General features: G+C 40.4%; 1 protein-coding gene across 8 annotated transcripts in view; it reads left to right on the forward strand.

The window, feature by feature from the left end:
• The window catches only part of DNAJC6 (DnaJ heat shock protein family (Hsp40) member C6), a 130,306-nt gene that overhangs the window by 73,877 nt on the left and 30,764 nt on the right, over positions 1 to 25,665 (forward strand). For all 8 annotated transcript variants that reach the window (XM_019731705.3, XM_019731704.3, XM_074334864.2 and 5 more), the window contains exons 2-5: positions 12,976 to 13,126; positions 14,212 to 14,261; positions 14,366 to 14,514; positions 23,143 to 23,265. In XM_019731705.3, coding sequence (XP_019587264.2) covers positions 12,976 to 13,126; positions 14,212 to 14,261; positions 14,366 to 14,514; positions 23,143 to 23,265 — 473 coding nt within the window. The remainder of the gene's footprint in view (positions 1 to 12,975; positions 13,127 to 14,211; positions 14,262 to 14,365; positions 14,515 to 23,142; positions 23,266 to 25,665) is intronic.

Consider the following 25,665-nt stretch of genomic DNA (forward strand, 5'->3'; position numbering starts at 1 on the left):
CAGTGTTTGGTTTGCCTGTGCTAGAGGGTAGTAGTCAGACCTATATGAGAGTGTCTCCACAGGCCAAGGCCACGCCAGAAACTTTGTCCTTGAGACCAGTGACACGTAGGCGTTGCAGGTTCTCTTTGTACTTAGGTAGCAGATTTTCCTCCAAATGCTGGCTGTGGGATTTTTGTTGTTGTTTTGGTTTGGTTTTCGTTTGTCTCAGGATTCACCTTCAGAGAGTTTCTGCATTCCCTGTTTATTATAGTTAGCATTTACATGTGTCCTCACTCCGAGTTCACTGCTTGGCTTCACTGAGCATTTTTATGCTCGGCACGACTTACTTCAAAGACTGCCTGTCAGGGGTTCCTCCTAATACATTTATCTGATAATTAGATGCTGAAGCTACTGCCTTGAAATTTCCTTCAGGTGCCCTCTGATGGAATTCTAGGTTTTGAAATATGCCCTGAAAGGTGTGCTCTCCCTGGGGAATCCCACTTGTCTGAGGCAATATTAATATTAATGTGCTCTGTGAACAGCTTGGAAATCTGTTGATGATCATTTTATTGTCATTTGTTATGTCAGTGTGACAACCAAATCCCACAAGCGGTTATAGAGAAAGCAAGCGAAAGTTCTTACCCTTTAGCTTGACCTTCAGTCATTCTGGGATCTGAGGGCCACTCACCTTCTCAGTCTCACTTCCCTTTCTTCTTACCTCCTCCCAGTTCCCCGAGGAAACAGCCCCGATAGCCTGGTTCCAGCACGGTGCCTTAGGCAAATGACTTACCAGCTGAGTCCACTTCTTTTAGTGGAGACGGTGAGGGCCACCTCTCAGGGCTCTTAGCATGGTCGCTAGTACAGCTCTAACTGATGCTCAGTTAGGATCCTTTTCCGTTTTATGTTTGTCGTCCACTTGGTGGTCTCTTGGCCTTTGCTTGCTCTCCTCCTTCAGCTTGAAATGCCCTATAGACCATTTCTACTCAAACTGCAATTCAGGTGCCACTTCTTCCATAAAGCCTTCCTCTTTCCTGCTTCCAGCCATCTGCGTCCCTGTCCTCAATGTAGAAATACACTCCTCTAAACACGTATCCACTTCATAAGCCCGCGCACGCGCGCGCGCGCACACACACACACTACTTGGTGAGTCTGAGCAATAGAAAATCAGTTAACAGTTATGTTGCAGCTCTATGACATGTTTAAACTTGCAGTGGCAGCTCCACAAAAAAATATTAATAACTATGAAGGTACTTTTCAGTGTTAAGTGGGAAAAATGACAGGTACAAATGTACCTGTAGTATGATCTTCTTTCTGTGTATGTTCATAGAACACGCCACATACGCGTGTTTTGCACATATGCAAAAACAGAACTCATAATGCAAGGATATAGAGTTCTCTAAAGTGTTAACAGTGGTTATCCTTGTTTGTTCTCTTGTTTTATTTTCTTCTCTGTTTTAATTCCTTTTTCTTTGGTTTTAGTAAATTGAGGTGCAGAGAAGTAAGTTAATCATACTGCCTTGCGGTCTTTACACGGCACAAGGCCGCTCTTTGGTTTTATTCTAGGTTTTTTTTTTTTCCCAATCCCATCCTCTTTTCTAAGCCATTTGCTTTTTTTCTAGAATGCTCTTAATATGTATCCTTAGATGTGCCTACAATTTTCCATATTGAATATGCAGGATCTCTGTATTTTATATATATATTACATTATTACAAAATAAAATATATAGTATATATGTTATGTAACAAAATATGATATGATAAAAATAATATATATACCATATATACATATAATACATGCTTATTTTAATCTGATTTAAAACCCCTTTTCAAAATAGAAACCAGAATTGTATCTCCTTTGTTTCCTCTCCCCTCAACCTCAACTCTCTCTCTCTCCCTCTCTCTCTCGCTCTCTCTCTCTCTCTCTCACACACACACACACACACACACACACACACACACACACACACAGATTTCTTGACCAGCTGCACTTCCTCTCTGAAATCCCAGAATTCTTTATTGCATGTTGGTAGATTCATCCCTTGCACTCTGTGACATACGGTTCTGCATGGAGTTTCCCCTCTGACTTGTCCCGAGTAACTGAGCACGGCTCCTAGTTCTTAGCACAGTCCAGAGCTTTGCAGAGAATGGTTATGGCAAGGTAGACAGCCCTGTGGGACCAAAGATAGTGTTTTGTGGTGATTCATGTGTTTGTCTTACCTTCTTCTAGTCTGGGCTCTTTTCAAGGATATGGTGAGAGGGACACAGGCTTTACAGTTTAAAAGTGTGTGTGTGTGTGTGTGTGTACACAGCCATACATATATGTCAAAACTTATCAAATGTTTACATATTAAATATGTGCAGTTTATTGTATGTCAATTTTATACACGTCAACACAGCTGTTTATTTAAAAAGCTAAATCATAGCACTAATTGGGGAAAATCATTTTGTCTTCCTGGTGTGTCCATTTGCATGGGAATATATTGCTAAGATCCCATTGAGTATTGAAATGTTATGCACCTGGGTTGCTTCCTCTTATGGTTTGCAGGACTGCACTTCTGTGGCTCTCTGCACTAGGCCGTGCCTGATGAAAAGAAAAATGCGTAGCGTCACACAGACATTTGTGTATCCTAGTTAAGCAATCCTGAGTGAATGAACCTGCCTCTTTGAGACAGTTTCCTTATCTGACAATTAAGAGCAAAAATTCCTTTCAGTTTTATTGTGTGGGATACTGTCTGTTCGTAGTGTAGTGCTTAGCATGTAGTAAGGGTCCTTTGACAGATGTGCACCATGTGTATGTTGTGTGTAGTATATAGTATATACACATCAACCTTGACCTTGTAAACAAACAGTGTCCGTCCATGGTAGTTGCTTCTCCACTGGAGAGAAACAGTTGGATATTTCTCTTAAGCGGCCTGCTTGCAATGGCAGCACCAGAATTTCTGACTAGGAGTTGCTAAGAGAAGACAATTTTATTGGAAGGAGAGGAGGCTGAGAACCGGGTCTTAGAGTTCACTTGCGTAACTAACACAGTGCTTTCCTTTGCTGCGGGTATTATTTGGAAGGACTGTTGCAAGAGTTCTCTCAGTCACCCTTTGAGGCCTCTGTTGTCTCCCCTCTGCCCATTAAATGGAACTGAAGTGCTGGAAAGAAGATTTTTGCCTGATGTTTTTCATTGCTGTATGCTTTAAGCAGGCCATCAGTCCTTTGTTATCTGCGTCCTCCATCAGGGACAGGGTCAGATAACAATGAGGACGTTTTGTCTGTTCCAGGCAACAAGGCCAGCAATTAGAGGGAAAGGTCATAGTCCCTTTAATGCAATTTAAGCCCTGACAGTTTGATTAGACTATGGAGAAAAAAACATTTGATGGTCCCTCACTTCCTGGAGTTGAGAGGCCATGTGGTGGGCAGAACCCTTGCTGTTTCTTCAGAGTCCCATTGGGGGGTTCTGATCTTATTAAATAGATTTGATCATTATTATTTCATAATGATGAGCTTCTTTATTTGGCCCCAGTGTTGGAGAATAAAGATCTCTTACATAGATCTGTTTCCCTGGCATACCATAAATACTTAAAATATTTGTTGAATCATATTAAGCAATATCCATATATGTTTTATATGAGATTTTGTTGTCTAGAATTTGGATTGGCAACTATGGCCTGGTTCTGATGATCTGTGAAGGTGTAAAATATGTTACGTCCATTTAGCTGGAATTTCCCCAGTATTGACAGCCTGTGAGTGGCCTTTATTCTACACAGGTCAGTTTTGGTTCCCAATGTGGTCCTCATTTTGACTGCATTTCTCATTCTTTCTACTCTTACAATTTTTTCTTTTTTTTTAAACATCTTGGATCCTTTTGGGAAAGAAAAGCTAGTAATGGTTACTTAATTAGCTCCTCTTATGTGTCTGAAGATAAAAATTTCTCCCTGGTCTTCTGATCAAATATGAGTCCAATATTAGTCCAATGAAACGCTTGTTGAGTTTTATGAAATCTTCATCACTTAGGCAAGCAAGCTTAGTGGGTACGGGAAGACACAGGGCTGCAATCAGAAATTCAGAGAAGTGTGAGGAGACAGTGGAAGCATCTGGTTACATTTGCTGCCTACAGTTAGGCAAAGGCCGTCTCTGCCTCCATTGATGTGTTTGGTCTTCCTGGTCCTCCCTGCCATCTTCTCTCTGCATTCCACAGCAGCTCAGTTTCACATACATTTATTGAGTGCTTACTGTGTGCCAGGTACTGTGTTAAGATTTTAGAAGGATGTGAAGAAGCATAGAACACGGTCCCTGTTTTTAAAGACCCAAAGCCTCAGGGGGTGGGGGCAGACCCATTCACAAATAATTCTAATATAGGTTAGACTCTTCTGAATCCTAGGATGGAGGTGCAAAGTGAGGTAAGGGAATGAAGGCATGAGAGACAAAGTCCCTCATGAAAGAAAACAGGATGGAGAGGTGGATACGTGCAGGGGCTTTAAATCCAAAAGGTCCAGTCTCATGCTGTCATGACTGCTACTAAAGCCTCAGTTTCCTCACTGGGACTCCCACCTGCCACTGTGCTTAGTTGTGAGGGTCTGCTTTGTGGAAACCGCTTAGCAGAGTACCGAACCTGGAGTACTCATTTAATAGATGGCCTTTAACAATGCCGAAAGAGTCGGAGACTTTTAGAACTGGAGGGAACTTAGGTAATCATCTAATTCATTCCTGTTTTTATATTCTTTGAGGCCCTGAGTCTGTGATTCTCCCATAAGCCACATAGCTCGGGAAGGAGCTGGGGCTGCTCCTCCCACCAAAGTCCTGAGAAATGGGTATAGAAATACCGTACACATTGATTTAATGGTGTCAGGGGTGATAATAAAATATTCAGTAAGTGGTAATAATGTAAATTAGTGTATAGATATATGAGTATATAATGTATAGACCTTTTATTCTCTAAACAAATGTACACATGCACCTATAACTTTACCAGGTGATAGTATTTATAGCACAATCTATCATTCTAATCTGTGATTTTGGGGTTGATTTTTGGACATTTTTTAGAGTGTCCTTGTCACTCGCTAAATGATCCTCATTTCTGAGTCATGGTTTGAGACAGGGAGTGGCATCAGCTCCTTCCACCAACGTCCCCTTTAAACTGATTGTCAGAAGGGCCCCGGCACCTTGCTCTAGCTGCAGAAGGGCTGAACATGCCGTTGACTTGTCGGGGCTGTGATGCCCTTGGATGCCAGTGCTCCCTGCGTGGTTCAGACCCTCCGCGCCTGAGTCGTTGGCACTTCCTGCTCTTGGCCTGGGCCTGCCAGGGCTGAGCTCCCCTGGAGCCGTTGGTGGATGCTGCACATGCCCAGGTCTGCCTCCTTGGTCTGTTGAGCAGCTGCCAGACCTGTCCATATCTAGGGCTGCTACTGTGCAGTGTCACCAATGACTTGTAGCTTTAATAGCTCATAGTGCGTGCCAAATAGTACAGAAATATTTCAGTATTTCAAAAGCCAGTACCACGTGCAAATAACGTATACCATTACTAGATCGCTTCAAGTTGGGAAGGCGAAACCCCAGGGCTATAAAGAGGTTCACCTCTGTTAAAAATTTGTGATTCTGAACTATCAGAAGTGAAGAGTTTATATATGCTGTAGCGGAAGCTCCAGGCAGAGATTCTGTCCTTGTTTACACAACTCCAGTTGGCTTTGTCAACCCTGAAACTGAACATGGCCTATTTTGGTGAGGCTTGCCTAGCTTTGCTGGAGACAGCATATTTCAGGGCTTTATTCTTTCCATTCCCCAGAGCCACCTGGTAGCTGTCATTTGTGCAGTGCTTACAACACCCCAGGCACTATGCTAAGGTTTACAGAACTTTGTCTTACGTAATTCTCACCACAATCCTAGTAATATTCTATGAATGCTTCTATTTTACAGATACGGAAATCAAAACTTTGATCAGTTACTCAACTCCTCTAGGCTGGAGTCTGGTCAGTAGCAAAAGTTGAATCCAAACCAGTTCTGGCTGACCTAAAGCCCATATATTGACTGTGGTGGCTTTGTCCCATGCTTGTCCTTGTTTGGCATAGGAAATGTTGATTTTTTTCGCTTGATTTTACTTTTTTTCTGTGAAATTATTTCTAGTTGGATTCCTGAGCATTCCATGGTAGGTGGTCAGTCCAATGACTTAATCACATGAGAGCTGAATTTCTAAGAATTAAAATAAAAATTCCTGATTGTTTTGGAAAATCTCACTCTTTAAAATTGCATTCACATACATGGTCTCATTTGTTTTTTTTGACGCCATGAGACATGTAGGCAAGTTTCTTAATTTGTTCCAATTTATAAAGGGAGATGAGGCCTCAGAGGAGTAGAATATCATGCTTAAGGTCACAGTTTTTAAGTGGAGAAACTAAGTCTCCAGTCTAAGATCTCTGTCTTCCCAAAGTCCGTCCTCTTTTCTCTAAGCTTCCCTGAAGTAGGATGAGTGGAGAATGAGGGTTAAGCTGCCTTTGATTCTGGAAGCCTTGAGCTTTTCCATGATGTATCTAGTTGTTATCCCCAGGTGATCCATTTTTCTCTAGTTGTGCGAAGCACAAAGCTGAAAAATCTGTTATAAACGAGGTGAAGTCTTCTGTGGTGATGACACTGGTTCTTTGCCCCTTGCCAAGTGTTGTGGAGAAGAAATAGCAGTTTCCAGGACAGGGGCTAATGGTGCATCTCTGCAAGGTCCCTGTAGTTTGGGGAATTTCTGTCCTGCCGTTGCCAACTTTGTAGAAGCCAGGAAAGGACACCTGTGGCATCATGACATAGAAATAACCACTGAGGAAAATGTATTGTTGGTGAAAAGCATGAAGATCATCCTGCCAAAATCCAGATCATTGGTCATCTCTTAAACAGAACACTAGGGAATAATAACAGTTACTGGAACTGGATGACCAGGACTTTTCTAGAAATGGGAAAGGTGATGCTCTGTGGAAGTGTGTTTGGGGAAGCACAGAGGAAGGATGTTGTCCAAGATCTTTAATTGTCACCAAGAGCCCTTTGCCACCTCTTCCCTGTCCGTCATGTACTGGATTATTTGGTATTTACATCAGAGCTGAGACGGTTACTATCACAATAAATCAGGGTCTCACGTCTTAGAAAAAGAGCCAAGTATTGAAGGGTCTTCTTGGTAAGTTCCCAGCTTAGTTGAGTTAAAGATTCGCTTAGGGTTACTCAAGGGCTTATGGGCAGCATTTATCTGCATCTCACAGGTTGGCTGGGAAACTAAGTGACTGTGAATGAGGATGAATTATGCACTGAGGAGGGTGGTCTTCTACAGCGATGGAGGAAGGACATGGTGAACTTTAATAGCATAGTACTTTATTTTATCTAACATTTTAAGCTGTAAAACTCATAAATGTAAATTATACAACATTTAGAAATTACAGTCAAACAAATAAAAAAATCACTCATCATTTCCCCCTCTACGTAGATACAATTACTATAACTCTTGAAAATTTAGCAGCTAAGAGCATGGACTCTAGAGCAGCCTGCCTGGGTACAAACGCTGGCTTGCTAAGTGTGGGACCTGGGTGCGTCCCTGACGTGACTGCTTCAGTTTCCTCATGTGTAACATGGGGAAAAGCAATGGATCTTCTTTATAAGGTGGTCGTAGAGATTCAATACTGCATATAGAGAACTTAGATCAGTGCTTGGGGAACATAGGCTTTCGGTAAATTTGAGTTGTTATTATTTTATGGTTATTAAATCCTCTGCTATCTTTCTTTAGACTCCAATGTTTTTCTTTTACAAAAAGATTAAACTGTGCCTATTGTAGAGTTTGCTTAGTTTTACGTAGCCATTTGTCATGAGCGTCTGTACACTTCTAGAGTGATTTAACATCTAATTATGTGGAATAATATATCACTTTTAGTCTCTTGCCATTATAAATAACACCTCAGTGAATATCTTTATTTGCTCAATACTCGTATTTGCGTACCAACCTCTTCTTTTGATGACAGTACTTTAAGGGGGAGCATACTTTCTTAGGGGTCAACAAGTGGAATTATATGCAGATATATATATATATGTCATGGGTGCTTATATTATATGAGCAGTGGGAGCATATGTGAGGAATAACCACTGTGCATTATGGACTCTCCAGGACAAGGCCTCTGTCAATATTTTGCTTCCTTTTTCATAGTACTTCTCATGGTGTTTTGCCCATGGCTGACCAATCAAATTGATGTTTATGAAAAGTAGCCACACTTAACTTTTCCTGTATTTCTAGTTACATTAAGGCAATTAAGACCATTTGCCTTACCATTTGTGCTGGTCTTCTTAAAAATATATTCTGTTCCAAATAACTATCAAATCACCTCAAATCATTTTTGGAATGAAGCTTGGTTTAAATAAATGAGCAAACAGCTAACAGTTCATTGGGAAGCAGAGATTCTCTCCCAGGAGATAACAAATTTTATGTCATGGAGCAAGTGAGAACTGGTGAGGTCACTCATGTGGTGAGTTCCCAGGGCTTGGGAGGGAAAGGATCCTGCTTGTTGTCTTGTAAACAATAGGAATCCCAAGAAAACTTGTTCATTACACCTTTAGAAATGATGGGGTGGGGCCAGGTGCTTGTCTCTTGGTGGGCTTAGATTGTAAAACAACAAGATATCTTAGAACAAGAATCTACCTGGACCCTTCAAGGCACAGCTCTGGATCTTTCTCATTGGATGGATGACACTCTCATGCTCTTTTAGCTCCCACCCTCTGGGATCTTCAAATTCCTGAGGACCCTTTATGAAGCCCAGGTATTCTTCTCACTGGGTGCCATTTTAGCTGAAGCTTTTAGAAAAGTATCAGAAGTTGTAAGCTCTGGATTCCTAAGAATGCAAGTCTTTTTTAACCATCTGGTACAGGGATGATAAAACTTCTGTAAAGAGCCAGATAGTGAATACTTTAGATTTTTGTTGGCCATTAGGTCTCTGTCCCAACCCTCAGCTCTGTCGTGCAGCATGAAAGCAGCCATGGACCAGATGTCAAGGCATGAATGTGGCTGTGTTCCAGTAAAACTTTACTTATAGACACTAACATTTGACCTGAGTATTGTTTTCGCCTTTTATATTAAACCTTATTCTTTGTTTGACCTTTTTCAGTCATTTTAAAATGAAAAAGCCATTTTGATTTCACAGACAGGACAAAAAATAGGCCAAACCCACAGGCTGGATTTGGCCCGTGGGCCGTAGTTTGTCGACTCCTGATCTATAGTCTTTTTTTTTTTTTTTCCTGCATCCCTTTCCAAGGGCACCATTTCCCTCTTTGTTGTATCATGTTTTTGAAACTTCTCTTCTCTCAGCTGGCTGATGCTCAGCTATCCTTTGGAGGGTCTGTGCTGTTGGCCGTCACGTAGCTCATCAGGGAAAACCAGAATACCTACCCCAAAGAACCTTTAGGGCAAAATCAGATCATTTCCTTCTCTTTTTTTGTGTCCTGGCTAGCTGGACATATAATTTGGGTATATGAAGGTTACAGATGGACTTTGACACATAGTTCTGTTTCTGCAGGGCTCCAAGGCTCTAATGAGCAGAAGCGTGCAGCCTGAGTGATGTTGAGAGTCTGATTTTTAGATAATCAAGGATATTTATATCTTTTAATAGGTTGGTGCTGTGGAATTCTGTTCTAGCATGAAATTGAGACTCAGAGAGAAGTCTGGATAATCAATTTGGTGTCATCCCTTAGAACAATAATATATTCATTTGCTTATTCGTCAGCTTTGATTATTCTTTGCAATTTCTAGTAGAGCCTCCTTTTCAGAGAGATACCTAATAGTGACTGAGGCAGCACTGGCTCTTGTGATCAGGATAGAAGGACCAACAGCCAGCATTTATTTATAGGTATATGTGTGAGCCTCTAAATGGCATGTAGGACTGTAGTAGGTACCTCAAGTATGATTTAACGTGTAGCCGCCTGGCCAATAAACACCATAAAAGATAAGCCTCTTCGCTACTAGTTGGGGAAATCATAAAATAACAAAATGAAATATTGCTTCATACTCATCAGATTTCTAAAAATTTTAAAGTCTGACAAAATCGAATGTTAAGGAGCATATAGAGTGAGGGAGCTCATATACGTTACTAGCAGCAGTTTACACAGATATGACGACTTTGGAAAATGATTTGTCAATGTCTAGAAATTTAAAGATGTGCATATCCTATCTACTAGCAAATTTCACTCCTAGGTACAACTTAGAGAGAATCTCTTATATGTAATCAAGTTGATGTGTTTCTAACTGTATTGTTTGTTTTAGCAAACAACCTTAGTGTCCATCTTAGTGGGCAATCTTATTGTCCAACCTTAGTGGGTAATGGATGCATATTTTAAGTGAGCTAAAGTTCCACGTGGTACCAGCATAGATGAGTTTTAAGTGATGGGGAGTGAAAAAAGTAATGCTGCAAATAGAAAACCATTTATATATAGCTTAAAAGCTTGGAGAATAATATTAATATATTGCGTATGGATACCTACATATGTAGCAAAAGTTTAAAGAAATTATTTGGAATGATAAGTATTAAATTCAGGATAGTGGTAGGGGAAGAAAGAGGGATGTGGTTGGGCTCAAATCCCACCTATGCTGGTAACGTATTAGCTGTATACCCTTAGACAAGTTTGCTAACCTCTGTGCTTCAGTTCTCTGGTACAGAAAATACAAGAATAATGTTACTTACCTCATAGGTATTCTATGAGTTAAATGAGTGAGTGTATGTAAAATGCTTAGAATAAGACCTAACAGATAGTAAGTGCTATATGAATGCTAGCAATTATAGTTCTTATGTACATGAGTATTTTATTCTTTCTTTATTTGAAAAAATCTTAAAGATTGCAAGTTTTTATTCACAACTGTTTTAGTATTCTAAAAGATAAGGACTATTTTTTCAACATAACTGTAATATCGTTATTATACCTGAAAATTAACAATACATTTTAAATATCAAATACTTAATAAATATTCAAATTCCAGTTGTCTTATAAATACCTCTTTTTTTTTTTTTTTTTTTTTTTTTTTTACAGTTTGTTTAGATTGAGTTCCACACATTGTGCTTGGTTAATTTGTCTTTGAAGACTTTTAATCTTTAGATTCCTCATCCAACTTTCCTTATTCTTGCAATTTATGTTTTTAGCTTTGTTGAACTATAATTGGTATGCAGAAAGTTATACACACTTAATGTATATATCTTGTTGAGTTTGGACATATGCATAGATTTGTGATACTGTTACCATATGAAAGGTTCTAAATATATCCATCACCTCTGAAAATTTCCTTGTATTCTTTTGTGTGTGTGTTGTTTTGTTTTTTTGATAAGAACACTTAACATGAGCTCTATCCTCTTATCACATTTTAAAGTGCGCAATAAATACTGCAATTTTTAAAAAATAATAGATGTCATTCTTGCCCTGTGCTATCATGTAGTTGAAAAGTGACCAAAGGTTAAAAATATCAGCGTAGGATTTTAGGATGAGGCATAATAATAGTATAGCTACAATCCATTGCCCCTAGCTATGTTAGGAACTATGCTAATAGCTTCATATGCACTCATTTAACCTTTTCCTATGAAGTAGGCTTATTTTCATCCCTATTTTATAGACAGGAAGAAAGAGGTTTAGAAGGACTGACGTCCCAAGGTCACACAGTTAGGAGTAGGGAGGCTGGGCCCGAACCCTGGTGAGATTGACTCATGCTCTTGACTGCTGGCTGTGTAGCCTTCCTGGACATTGCTTGCATTAGCCTTCTGCTTCCTTCCTGTATCGGTCTTTATAAGCTAAGCTGTGTTGTGGTCGTGAACATTCCCCAAATGGAAATGAGGTGGCTCCTAATAAGAAAGTGTTAATCTTTACTCATGTTGTGTATGCATCAAAGTTCACCTGGGAACTCTGCCCCAAAGCTGCTTTCTTTGTGACCCAGGAGATACTGGAAGTGACACATTAACACGTTCACTCGTGTATCATAGGCTAGAGTGGTGGTGGTGTTCAGTCGGGGGTAATTTTGCCACCCAGGAGATACTTGCCAATGTGTGGAGACCTTTTTAGTTGTGGAAACTGGGGGACTGGGAGGGCTGCCATGGTGCTATCTAGTGGGTAGAGGCCGGAGATGTTGCTAAACACACTACAATGCACAGGGCAGCACCCCCAACCCTCAGCAAAGGAGGATTTGTCCCCAAATGTCAACAGTGCCAAGGTTGAGAAACTCTGGGCTAGAGCTAACCAGCAAGTACCAAGTTATGAAGCTGTAAGGGAGAGAACCTGAAGTAGTGACCTAATAGCATTAATGACCACCATGCAGCCTCAGGCCTAAAATAAAGGCCTGTAATAGAGGCCCTTCAGAAGATGTTTCTCGTGTAGGAGTGAACTGTTACTTCGAGGGATAGCTACGGAATGGGCCTTCTCACAGGCGACTCCATCAAGGGGTCATTTCTAGGCCGCCTGCTGCTCTTCCTTGGCAGGCTCTCTGGAGCAGCACTCTCTGAAAGAAGCACAACGCAGGCCACATGTGTAATTTAAAATTTTCTGGTATCCACATTAAAAAAGTGAAAAGGAACAAGTGAAATTAATTTAAGAGCATAATCTGTTTAATTCAGTAGATCCAAAAGGCTGTCATTTCAACATGTAATCAATGTAAGCATATTATGACCTACTTTACGTTCTTTTTTATTGGGGGGGGGAACTGTCTCTGAAATTTGGTGTGTGTTATACCCGCAGTCCATCTCAGTTCGGAGTAGCCACATTTCAAGTGCTCAGTGGGCACATATGACTCGTGGCTGCAGTTCAGGACACGCAGTTCTGGAAGTTTCTGTTCCTGGGACGGAGGGTGGCACTTGCCTTGGGCTCTGAGAACACACGGCACCGGGGTAACCCAGAGTCACTCAGTTCTGAGCGCGGGACGTAACTTCCAGGAATGTTTGTCCCAGACACTCAGGGATGATCTGGGAACCAAGAGGGGTCAGTTTCCTGTGTAATCGGTGCCATCACCTCCTTTTCTGTTTTCATTGGCAGGTGCCTCGTCTCCAGACATGGAGCCCAGCTATGGGGGCGGTCTCTTTGACATGGTGAAAGGAGGTGCAGGGAGACTCTTCAGTAACCTGAAGGACAACTTAAAAGACACCCTCAAAGACACATCTTCCAGAGTGATACAATCTGTTACCAGGTATGTGTGTTGTTCTCAGTTGAGTTAATGGACCTCAGTGCCCCCAAAGGATCTGGTTACCTGCCAGCTGCTTGTCTGGCTGAACGACTCTGGTTTTCTGAGATAATTGCATGGGATCTGATTGAGCAATGTCACTGAAGCTATAAAGTTGAGTCCTTCGGAAGCTACAAGCACAGGCTCCCTGGTGCATGACAGTCTAGTTGTTGCCATCCCTGGCTTTCAAATCCAACATCCTGGGTTCTAGTGCATAACCTGCCTTTGTTAACCATGAGACCTAAGGTAAGTTAATTAACCTCTCTGAGCTTTACTTATACACCCTGGTAGGATTCGTGTCTTCGGGTGGTTTGAGAATTAAATGAGATACTAATGGTTATGTAGTCTGAATAAGCAATACTCACGGATTGCAATCAAAACAGAATTTTGGTTTTCTATCTTAATAGCCCTTTAAAATGTATTTAATGGGAGAAGGTTTCTACCTATCCACTGTATGAAAACTTGTACCAGCAGGCCATATGAATTCTTTTTTTATTCTTAGGTATTAGAAAATTCTGGGGTCACTTGAAGTTAAAGGGTGTAGTTTTAAATAAGAAATTCAAATGTCAAGTCCAGTATATTAATGAACGTTTTAATCTTTGTTCAAAAGTAAAGTTGATCCCTTACCTCCAATCCTCAACTAGGACCTTATAGACAAAGAGAAGAGGTCCTTTGTTCTTTCTCCATCACTTCCTGCCCTACCCACTAGCTGCTGACACTTACGAGAGACATTTTCCTATAGGCAAAGAGGCTGGAACAGTCAGTTTTAATAAATTGGCATTGCTCTTTATTTTGAGTGGCTTCTGTTTATAAAGTGTTATCTACAAAGGGTATTAGGGTACACCGGTTGGGGTGGTAGATTTACTCTCTTTAGGGTGCGGGCTGTCTGCTCTCAACAGTGCTTCCTTGTTAGAGAGAAGACCTTGAGGGAAGTCAACATAATGCCAGCTAGACAGAAGTGTCCCAGCTAATGATGGGCCAGTGATAGAGAGACAGAGAGCTCGGCATATTTAGGTTATTTTAATGAGTGCCCTTTCCTGTTTCGCTTCCAGCTACACGAAGGGAGATTTAGACTTCACTTACGTTACCTCCAGAATTATTGGTAAGTTGTTCGTGTTTGTGAACTGCTCCGAGTCAGCTTTCAGTCGCTGCCCCTCATGACAACAGAGCTGTTTCACCCGTTTTCTTTCTCTGTGACCCTCCCAGTGATGTCCTTCCCTCTGGACAGTGTTGACATAGGATTCAGGAATCAAGTTGATGACATTCGAAGCTTTTTGGATTCCAGACATCTGGACCACTACACGGTGTACAATCTGTCGCCTAAGTCTTATCGAACTGCCAAGTTTCACAGCAGGGTAAGCAATTGTCGCTCTGGGATCACATGGCTGAAGACATGACGATCAATTTCCTCTTTTTTCCGATTTCCTCTTAAGAGCTGTCCTCAAAGCCTTTGCCCTTAGACCCACGAAGCTGAAAAACTACAAACTCTGCACATTTCTAGCCACAAAATATTTATTAGGCTGTAATGAGATATTCTGAAGGGTTTCTTTGGGTGAAGATATTTGCAGGAACGTTGATCTGTCCGTGAAATACCACCTGATTTGGGATGGTATTTGTGCTTGGTTGTGCTTGGTTGCTCAGTGGTGCTTGGTTGCTCAGTTGTGAGGGCACATCGCTGCGAGGCTCAGTTGGAGACAACTGCTACTTAAGGCGTCTGGCTCCCTTTCTGTGGTAACACTAATTAGGCTTTTAACCCTTTCTGATTGCTCCTTGGGCATCACGATGAGGCAGTGTGGCTAGACCAGTACAGACACACCAGTATTAATGGAAATTGCTTTCTGACATTCAGTAGAAGTGCTTCTTTCATAAGTGTTTCTTCAGTCTACATTGTAGGGTTGGTAATCATATTACTAATATTAATATCGTGAGAGTAGCAGCCAGCACTTACAGAACATATATACTGGGCCAAGAACTTTACATGTAGTGTCTCATTAAACTCTCTCCACAGTCCTCTGGGGTAGCTGGAGAAACTGAGGCACAAAGAGGTAAGGTACCTTGCCCAAGACCACACAACTAGTAAGTAGCCTAAGGCTTCTGCTCTTCACCATGACCCTGGGCTGACATTATTACCTGGACAAGCTGGGTTGTCCTCCTAAGGAGCTTTTAGAACTAGGCAGCGAAATAGTCCTAGTTTCAGGCTGGCGAAGGAGCATGACACTGCCTTTGGTTTGAATCTGATGTCGAGCCTGATATTTCTGGCCACTGACTTCTTGATTTACTCACTAAAAGAAGGCTTTTTCTCTCTCTCAAGAACATCTTCAAATATCTTGACTTAGCCTTTCTCTGTGGTTGGTTCTGCAGCGACATCTGGGTCTATTCATAAATAGAAAGGGTTTTCTTTGTACATGGGACCCCTTACAAGTGAAACTTGATTTTAAATATGTAAAATGGTAGCTGGTTGTCCATGCTGTGTATCTAGGATCTCAGCTTTGATGTCAGAACACACTGTGCTCCAAATCTCAGTTGCCATTGATAATCTCTGGGCCTCAGTTTCCAGGTCTATGAAAAAATACAAGAAGGTTGATTTGTATGTTCTCTAAGACCCCTTTCTGCCCTATTGTTCAGTAAGATAAGGGAGAGTCTTTTAAGGACTCTCTTCTCAGAGTGTTCCCGAATAGGCAAGAGGTAACCCAGTGGTCTCAAACTTTCATGTACATCAGAATCACCTAGAGGGTTTGTCACATACCCAGGCCCCGCACCTGTGATTTGGCAGGACAGGAGTGTGGTGAGAATCTGCGTTGCTCATAACTTCCTGGGTGCTACTCCTCTGTCACCCTGGGGACCGCTCTCGGAGAAGCACTGATAAAACCATTCTGAAGGGGTTTGGTCTAAATTGGCATTCTACAATGGAGATTTTAAATGCAGTGCTTTAAAATTCCCTATAATTAACTGCCCTTCCATCCCTTATTCCTTCTATTACGTAATTCAGAGCAAGTGAATAAATTTCAAGCAAAAATGTGGGTTGATATTTTGTTTCTAATTCAGATGCAGATCTTTTGAATTGATTTTTTTCTTGTTTGGAGACTCAGTGCCATCATTTTCATAGCTGAAGGGCTGTGGAACATCCTGCCCTAATGTTTTGTGGAAATTATATTTCATCTTGAAAGATCTGTGATAGTCTGGACCATTTTCCCTCTGGAAGTAAATAAAGATATAACATCATTATGGAAACATTTGTACATATGAAGATATCTGTTTGGGTAGTATTTGTAAAAGCAGTCGCTATAAAGATATCTAAAGAAAGGTATCTATTAGTGTAACTACATATCTTGTGACCCATTTTTACAGTCTTACCAAAGGAACCAGGAATTACACAGCAAATTATATCTGCTGCAGGCTGCTCTCACTTGCCCAAGAAGGGCAGGACGTGTGTTTATTTTATTTGCTACCTAGAATAGTGCCTGGCATGGCTAAAATGTATCTCAGAAGAATGAATGTGTCAAGAATTGTTAAACACATAGGTATAAAATAAATATTTAGTTCTTGTTCTCAAGGCACTAAAGCCTCGCTGGAGAGAGAACCCAGGACATTCTAAATAATACAACCCAGGACAAATGCAAATAATATGTACACTATCTACTGAGGGAGTTTAAGGAAGGGAGACAGCAGTGAAAACTGGACTTTGAAGCATGAGTAAGTCTTGCATAGCTGCAAGATGTGGGGTTATTCTTGTCCGTGAAAATTATGTAATGAATCTTAGAGGTTCTTCATCATCTGGCTTCTGCCTGCCTCTCCAGCTTCATCTTCCACTGTTCTCCCTGCTCCCCCACCCCATGCTCCAATCAGGGGAGACACCCCCTGTCTCTGCATGAGCTGCTCCCTCTCCCTAAAACCCCTTCTTTGTTAGCCTAACTTCACTAAGAGGAAGATTGCCACATGCCGTAAGCCTTTTTCGATTCTTTCCCCCTAACATACAGGATTGTATGATGTCCTCAGCCCTAGCCAGGTAGTCCCAGAACTCGCAGCCCTCAGTTGCATATCAGGTAGACAGTCCCCAAACTGTAGTATATTCACCTTAGCTCTGCTTTTGATGTGGGTTTTGTCAAACTCCTAGTCCTTTCTTTCCCCAGTACTAACACTGTGAATTGATTTGCATCTCATTGTTGCATTACTTAGAAAGTTCTCTTCTCATCTTCCAGTCCGTTTCTTCCTCTTTTAGGTCAGTGGAGTGCTAAGGCTGCAGTTAAGTCTTATTTTAATAAGTGTGCATGGCAGAGTCTTCCATAAATACTAGTGTTGGAAAAGACCAAACAGGAGACTGGTTTTCTTTACACACTCAGGTGTCCAGCTCTGTCTGTATTTCTGTGCCTTAAGACCAGAACTCAGTCACTTTACATTTGTATTATGTGATGTGTGTTTGGAGATGCGGGTGATAGTGGCAAAGACAGGATCTTTCCGGGAAGATTTTATTTGCGGAGGGGCATCATTCTGTATTTTGATTAGCTTTTGTGCTTAGACGTCACATGGATTGAAGGAATCCTATGCAATAATCAAAAAGCACTTTTCTTAGTATTTGTTTACATAAAAGAACATTAAAATAGGACTCTGTGTTTAGTCTCAGTTTTAACAGAGGATTCAGCTGAAAACAGCACATGGCAGATAGATAGTCCTGCTTTCAAAGTGAAGGGCTAGAATACCTGTTCAGAACCGTAGAGGAGGTATTGAATGTCAGTTTTTTTCCGTTCTTCTTAGCCAGTACCCACCTTGAAGAAATGACTAGTACCGATGTTGACATAAAGTCCTGGAGACTTAACAGATGCATCATCTATCCTGATATCCTTAATCTGAGTTAAACAGACATGGGTTCCCTGTGTATTTAGATCCATGGATGGGCTTCAGAGGGTTTAAACATCTGTTTCCACTCCCTTTTTTTTTCCTTTTTTAATTGTGGTAAACTATGCGTAACATAAACTTATCATTTATACCCTTTGTAAGTGTACAAATTCAGTATCATTAAACACACTCCAGGGTTGTGTAGTCACCACTATCTATACAGAACCTTTTTTTTCATTATCCCCCAAATAAACAGTGTACCCATTCACTCCATGAGTGTGTGTATGTGTGTATCTGGGTTCAATTTCTGCACAGGTTTATAGCTGTGCCCCAGAGTATCAGGAACCACCACTTTACACATTTCTTGATGTTACTGTTGGCACCAAGTCTAAACTGGTTCTGAAGTTTCTACATTCTGAGTAAAGCCATTCCAGTGCCCCCTTTGAGCCTTCTTCCCCCTCTGCTCAAACAGGAAGGAAGGTATGCTGAAGGAGCCCTTTAGTAACATAGAAAAAATAAACCTAGCTGGTTCTGTCAGCTACCGTGTTTCCCAGAAAATAAGACCTAGCCCGACAATAAGCTCTAATGCATCTTTTGGAGCAAAAATTATTTATATTATATTATAGTAAAATAAGACCGGATCTTATATAATGTAATATAACATAATTATAATATAATATAGTATAGTATAATATAATATAATACCAGGTCTTATATTAATTTTTGCTCCCAAAGATGCATTAGAGCTGATGGTCTGTCCGGCTAGGTCTTATTTTCGGGGAAACACGGTAGGTTTATTTTTGACTTTTTTGACTCATTTTGACTCTTTCCAAACCACATGATCTTGTAGGATTTCTTCCCCTTTGGGAACAGCTTGATTTTTGGAAAATATATTATCATCTTGGGGTCATGATTATATGAAAGTCAACCTTTCCCCCACCCCCCTTCCTTCCAGAGTTCACCAAAGTCCCCATTATTTCTGGTGTGGTTTGTTGGTTGGTGAAGGGGTTGGCCATAGAGGAATGACCTTACAGCTTATGTTTCGTCTTTCCCTCTGCCACCATGCCTCATTGTAAGGACAGGAAATGGTTGGGTAAGAAAAGAAATTCCTGGCCTGAGAGCCAGAGGACCATGGATCCCCATATTCTAACTCTGCAGGTTTCAGTGAGTTGCTAAAGACATTTGGTAAAATACAGCCATCACAGGAAGCCCCACAAATGTAAGATGGAATGGGAGTAAATAGTTATCAGACAGCATGGTATCATAGAAAGTACACAAATCTTATTATTTTTATTGAGGTAAAATTTATAAAACATACACAAATTTTAAACTTTAAAAAAAATTACCATAGGTTCCCATCTCAGCTGTTTGTCTTCCTGGGTAAGTTACTTCACCTATTCAGAGACTCAGTTTTCTCCTGTATAAAGTGGGGATGACAATAGAATACCTATCTCACAAATACTTAGAACCTTTTTGTGTAGGTTTGCTTAAGGAATACATGTGATAGGAGTGTCTGGCCTAGAGTAAGCCTTCAGTGGATGGTAGCCATGATTAACATTGGTAATAATGAAATGCCACAATAAATGACTGACTGAAATACCCTATCCCTCCAAGGTTCTTAGAACACTGGATATAACTCTGCCGTATAGCACCTTTTGCTGCTCAACAAGTGGATGCGTATGCCATCTTATCTCGTGCTTGGGGCAATGGAGACATGAAAATCGAATAGTATCCAGCCCGGGTGCTGTTTTGGTCTCTTTCCCCCCTGGGTGATATCATGGCAGCCCTGTGATCCATATGGCATTCTCTGATGCTCTGCAGCTCCAGGAGGTGTTCAAAGGGACTAGAGATGGCAGAGTGAAATGTCACATGCCTTAAGACTTTGCTTATTGCATGAAGCTGTGAATCCTAGAAAGCTAAAACCAACCACCAATCCGAAACAAAACAACCAGTTTTCAGTGACTGAATTCCTTTTGAAAATGTTTTGGGTTTAATTATGACTTAATGTTTTTTCCCCTTTGGAAAGAGCACATACTTTAAAAAAAATTGAAATTGTATGTTTGCTTAATGATGTATAATTATATGTGAAGTAAATATGTAATTATGGAGCACTTTCAATTAATATTATTTACTTGATTGATTTAATGATTCTGGACCTTTTAGCCTGTTGTGCTAAGAACAGTTTAGCCAACTTTTAGCTGAGGCTTAGTATAGACATTGCCACTTAGTGTTTGTATGGGTGACATACAGTTTCTAAAAGGTTTAAAAATACAACCTGGCAAAACAAATTTCCAACACTTTTACATGGTTGTGATCTAAAACAACAAAATTGATTTGCCTTTTTTTTTTTCCCCTTAAGATATTGCATATGTAGACAAATTTTATTACAAGAAAAGATTGCCAAGTGAGGGTCATTCGTTCACTCAGTAAATACCTACTGTGCACCTGCCATTTAATTAGCACATGCACACTGGATTTGGGTCACAAAAGTGAATTAAGTTATGGTCTCTCTTCTCATGGAGCTGAATGTCTAGATGGGAGACAGACATAAACAGTTAATTTGAATACAGCTTGACAGTAAGCTTGCACTTACTGTGTTTACGTTGTGCTACTTAACTCTCACAACAATTTTGTAATGTCTATTTTCACTTTACACACAAGAGAACTGAGGCTTGGAGAGGTTAGTAGCTTTCCTAAGGTTAATAAGGTAGTAAGTGGTAAAGCCAAGGTGAAAACCCAGCCTATGGTCTTACCCATGTTGCTCTACTGATAAAAGCTGTAATAAATGAAAATGAACAAGGGTACGGGTACAAGATGACCAAGTTGACGAAACATTTCTGCCTGTGGATGTGAGAGAAACTGTCAGAGATAAGAGAGCGCTTGACCTTAGGTTTGGAAGGATGAATAGGGATTTACCAGGGAAGAGAAAACATTGCAAACAGGAAGCAGCTTGTACAGATGTACATTTTGCAATTCCTCTGATGGTAAAGTTTATCTTCCCCATTTTTGTTATTATTATTTTAAAAAATCAGTATATCATCTCCATTCTTTGAGAATACATCAAAGAGGAATCTATCTGGGGGTAAAGAATGGGCCAGAAACAGACCTGAATGATGTTAGGTAAAAGGGACAATCTGTTACGGAGTTAGAATTGACAGAGGCCCAGTACTGGAACACCCTGGATTATTTGGTAGCTGTGTCAAGCATTTCAACTGGTTTGTTTAATAAACTACATCTGTCATTCCCAAAGATAAAGGAAAATGGGTGTCCTGAAAGGTCCCCTGCCACTACCCCACAATCATCTTATAGAAAAAGAGTTATAAATTAACCAAAAAAAAAAATAAAAAAATGGGCCTTCTTGGCAGCCCCAGAGAGAGAAATGCCACATGTTTGCTTTCAGATGTCAGCTCTACAGAGACATACATAATTTCCCATTTGTATTTTGACTGGTTGTTATTTGGTTACCAGAAAAGGGCAAACCAAACAGATTGCTCCTACTTCCTTTTCCCCACTGTTAAATGTTAGGAATTTGAGACATTTGGGTTTTCTTAGGCCAGTGGTGTTAGAGTTGCAGAACACTTTCTGATGACACCATTGACATAAAACCGATTCTTTCTCCAGAGTTCCCTACATCAACAAATGGCATCTGCTCCCATTCTTTTATCCAGCCATTCCAGCTCGAAACCTGGAGTCAGCCTTGATTCTTTCTCTCCTTTCTCTCTCTCAGATACACCCCTCCACACTCACTCACTGCCACCATGTGATCAATCATCTAGTCTTGTGTAGGTATTCCACTCCCCCTCTATTTCGTGAATCTCTCAAATTGTTTTGTACGCCACTGCTACTTTCTAAGTCTGAGCCGCCATCATCCCTTACTAGACTCCTCAGCTGCCTCCTGACTGGTTTCCATGACTACTCTCATGTCATCCACCATCCATGCTGGATCTTGAGATGGCTTTGGAAACGCAGATCTGAGGGTCGCTCTTTTTCTTAAATACTTCTCCCAGCTCTTAACAAGGCCTTGTATAATCTGACCCTTTAGACTTCGCTCTCACCATAGAGTTTCGTTCATTTTTTTTCCCAAACATTTTTGGCATTGGCAGTTACCTGATTATAATAATAATAATAATAATAATAATAACAACTAACGTTTATTGATCACTTTGTGTGTGTCAGATCCCGAGCTAAGTCCTTGAAATACATTCTCATGTAGTACAACCCTGTCGTGTGGGTATCATTAACCACGTTTTATGAAGAAAGGCTTAAAGAGGTCACAAAGTTTGCCCAGGTCTAAGCTTCTCTTTATTGTTTATTAGTTAAATTAGTGAGTATCTAATCAATGAGGGCTCATGCCTCATATTTTGAGGCAAATGATCGTCTCAACTAGTAGACTGTTGTAGCACAATGATTTATATTCAGAAGACCAGGTTGCAATGCTGGTACAGTTTTCTTATCTACAAAATGGGGGCCATATTAATACCTGTCTTATATGATTGTTACACAGATCAGAGCTGAACAGAATTCTTGGAGCATAGTTTATGCTACATAATCTGTTAAATGAATATGTGATGTGTATTGAATGAAAATCCTGAAGGTTGACCCCGTGGAATTGTGGGTACCATCATTAGGATAGAAAGAAATAAGGACCATGAACAAGCTTGGACTCACTCTTCAGCATTTTTCGTGTTATCATGAGAGCTGGGATAAAATTAGGAATAGTGCAGAATTTATAAGATAAACCTATAATTAAACATCTAGTAGGCAGGTCAAAACACCTTGTACTTACTAGAAATTAAATTTGCGCAGTGGTAGTATTATAGTCATTGAGGTTTATCTCAGGGGCAATTATTGCTCATTGAAAGAAAATTTAGTGGAACCTCACAGAAAAAGAAATCCAAATACATGGTCTAGTTGGATTTAAACTATATTTCAAAATATGTTTTCATACCTTAACTGAAACGGAATTTTTTAATTAAAAAATTACTGGATGAAACAACTCTTCTTTCTATGGTGGGCTCCTGTTCTCAGACCTTCCTGGCTATGTTAAAAGAGGATACAGCATTACTTCCAGAAGCAGTGGTTTGGTGGGATACCTGGTTATGCAGAGGAAGTCCTAGGGGAACTCATTTTCTTTTCCTGTGTCCCCTTAGGTCTCAGAATGCAGCTGGCCCATTAGGCAGGCCCCCAGTCTGCACAACCTCTTTGCTGTGTGTCGGAATATGTACAACTGGCTACTACAGAACCCCAAAAACGTCTGTGTTGTCCACTGCTTGGTGAGTAACTTGTTGTCTTTGTGGTGGTTTGGTGTAGTTTGGTCAACGACAGCCGGCTCTGCACAGACTGATGAACAGGTAACATTTACGTTGAATTATAATTTATTGAGCTCCTTCTTAGGAATTAGGTGATCTGAGGGATATAAAAATGAGAGATGACCTTAATATTCTTGTCTTAAAATTTGAGTACTAGTGGGAGAGGCAGATATGTACACAACACACATCATACAGGGCCTCCGCAATGTGCTTAGTATTATAAAAGAGGTAGAAACAAGAGCTGTGGTTGCACAGGTGAAAATACCATTGACTTGTGTGTGAATAAAGTTGACATAAACACATATATTTATTTTTCCTTTTAAAAAAATATATTGTTTGTTTTTCAATTACAGTTTACATACCACATTATATTAGTTTCAGGTGTTCCACATAGTGATTAGACGTTTGTATGACTTATATAGTGATAACCTCAATGGGTCTAGTACCCACCTGACACCATACATTGTTACTACAGTATTATTGACTATATTCCCTATGCTTTCCTTACTTTTTGTGTTTGAATAAAAATGAAATAAAAAGACACCTATGCCCTTGTAAGCAGTCACATAGATTGACTGTATTTTATAGCAATTCCCAGTGGGACTGATGGCTTTTCTGACCACTGACTTCATAGAGCCCCTTTCCCTAGCCCTCCTCAGGAGGCCTTTTACCTACTGTTGAAAACTCAACTTCTGACCAAAAGAGACACCAATAATGGATATCCCTTGTAACAAGTATTCTCCTCTCACATGGGTCTTCAAGTTAAGTGACCTAACCAACCTTAATCCTCCACCATCTGACTGGCTCTCTTCTTTCAGTTCTATTGGGATAGGATTTGAGCCATCAAAAATGGATGTGAAAATAAAGATGTGAAACAACGAAAAAAAAAAAAAAAAAAGGAAAGAAAACTCAACTTCCAGTAAAATCTTTCTGCCCCTTTTGAGTATTTGCACAATATGGACTTTCCACTGTATATCTAAATGCCTCCTGTGGCATTTTATACACTCTATCATCATACTGGTGATCTGCCCGTTTCCCACTAGACTATGAGCATCTTGGGGGCAAGGACTGAGTCTTTTGTCACTTTTGCACCCCAGGTGTGAAAGATTTGAATACGTGTTTGACAACATGAAAAAATAACACACAAGTGGAATCTGAGCATAAACACTGGAAATAGTCATTGCTTCTATAAACTTCATGGGATATATATTTTTTCACTATGATCTTGATGATTTCCCTCCACCCCACACTGCCCCCTTCTTGAGAGCCAGTTGGCTAAGAAGGAAGAAAGCAGAAGAACCTGTTTTCTTCTTTCCACTTCACATCCCTAAACTCCTGGCAACAAAGGAAGAACAGCTGGTGTTCCTAGGAGTTGAATATTAAAGGCCAAAAAGTTTTCCTGTCTGAGGCGTAGCAGATTGTGCAATGGGGCAGGTTGCCATTAGGGACTTAGCCGTCTTTAGGCACCTTAGTGATTTTCTTTTCACGCGAGAACTTTCTAAAAGTTCAGAGAGCCCGGTCTGATGACTTTGTAAGGGAAGACGGTTCACAAGAGACGAGAGGCTTTCTGTTCTAACGATGCAATCCTGAAGACGAAAAACCCAATGAAGAAGAGAGAAGAGGCAGACAAGATACTATGACTCCTTAGGCTGCTCTTGAAGCTCCTGAAAAAGGACATTCATGAGTCGGAAAAGACTGCAGCAAGGCTTTGGGAAGTAGAATGGAAGCTGGAGGTGGGAATTTTTGTTTTTAACCTATCCACACTACTATTATCAAAAATAATAAGCATATACTGGACTTTTAATAAAAAAATTTAAAAGACTTACAGATAAAAGGGGGGGGGGGGGACACATAGCCAAGCACCATGAGCCTGTTAAAAGAGTGTCAAGAGGGCTAAAACCTAAAAAGAATTAAGTTGAGAAAAATGTCTTTAAAAAAAAAAAGTGTCCTTGGAATAAGGAAGACCACAAATGCTTGAGGCACACAGTATAATCTTAACTCCTTTTACTCTGATCCTTTATCAGGAGGAACAAATGTCAAAGCTAGAAAGAGAAGAACAATGATAACTAAGACAAAGCTGATAGGTGGCGAGATAGTAAAAGAGCCTCACAGTACTTAACAAAATAATCCACTCTCTAGCTTTAAATTATGTGACAGAATGCCGAAAGCACTAGGAAAAGCAGTTACAGATTCATTATGTCATATGAGGAAACTGGAAGAAGAGGTGCCAGGCAAGCGGAGAGAGATTTTTTGTTTTCCCCCCAAAAGACGGAGGAGGTTGATCCTGGAAAGTTACAGGCTGGTGAGCCTGATGGCAGTTCAGGCGAAATTCCCATAAATTTTTGCACAGATGATTTTCAGCTC

The sequence above is a fragment of the Rhinolophus sinicus genome, chromosome 14 (genome assembly GCF_057876585.1).
Source record: "Rhinolophus sinicus isolate RSI-liver-muscle chromosome 14, RSI-T2T, whole genome shotgun sequence".
Taxonomy (NCBI): domain Eukaryota; kingdom Metazoa; phylum Chordata; class Mammalia; order Chiroptera; family Rhinolophidae; genus Rhinolophus; species Rhinolophus sinicus.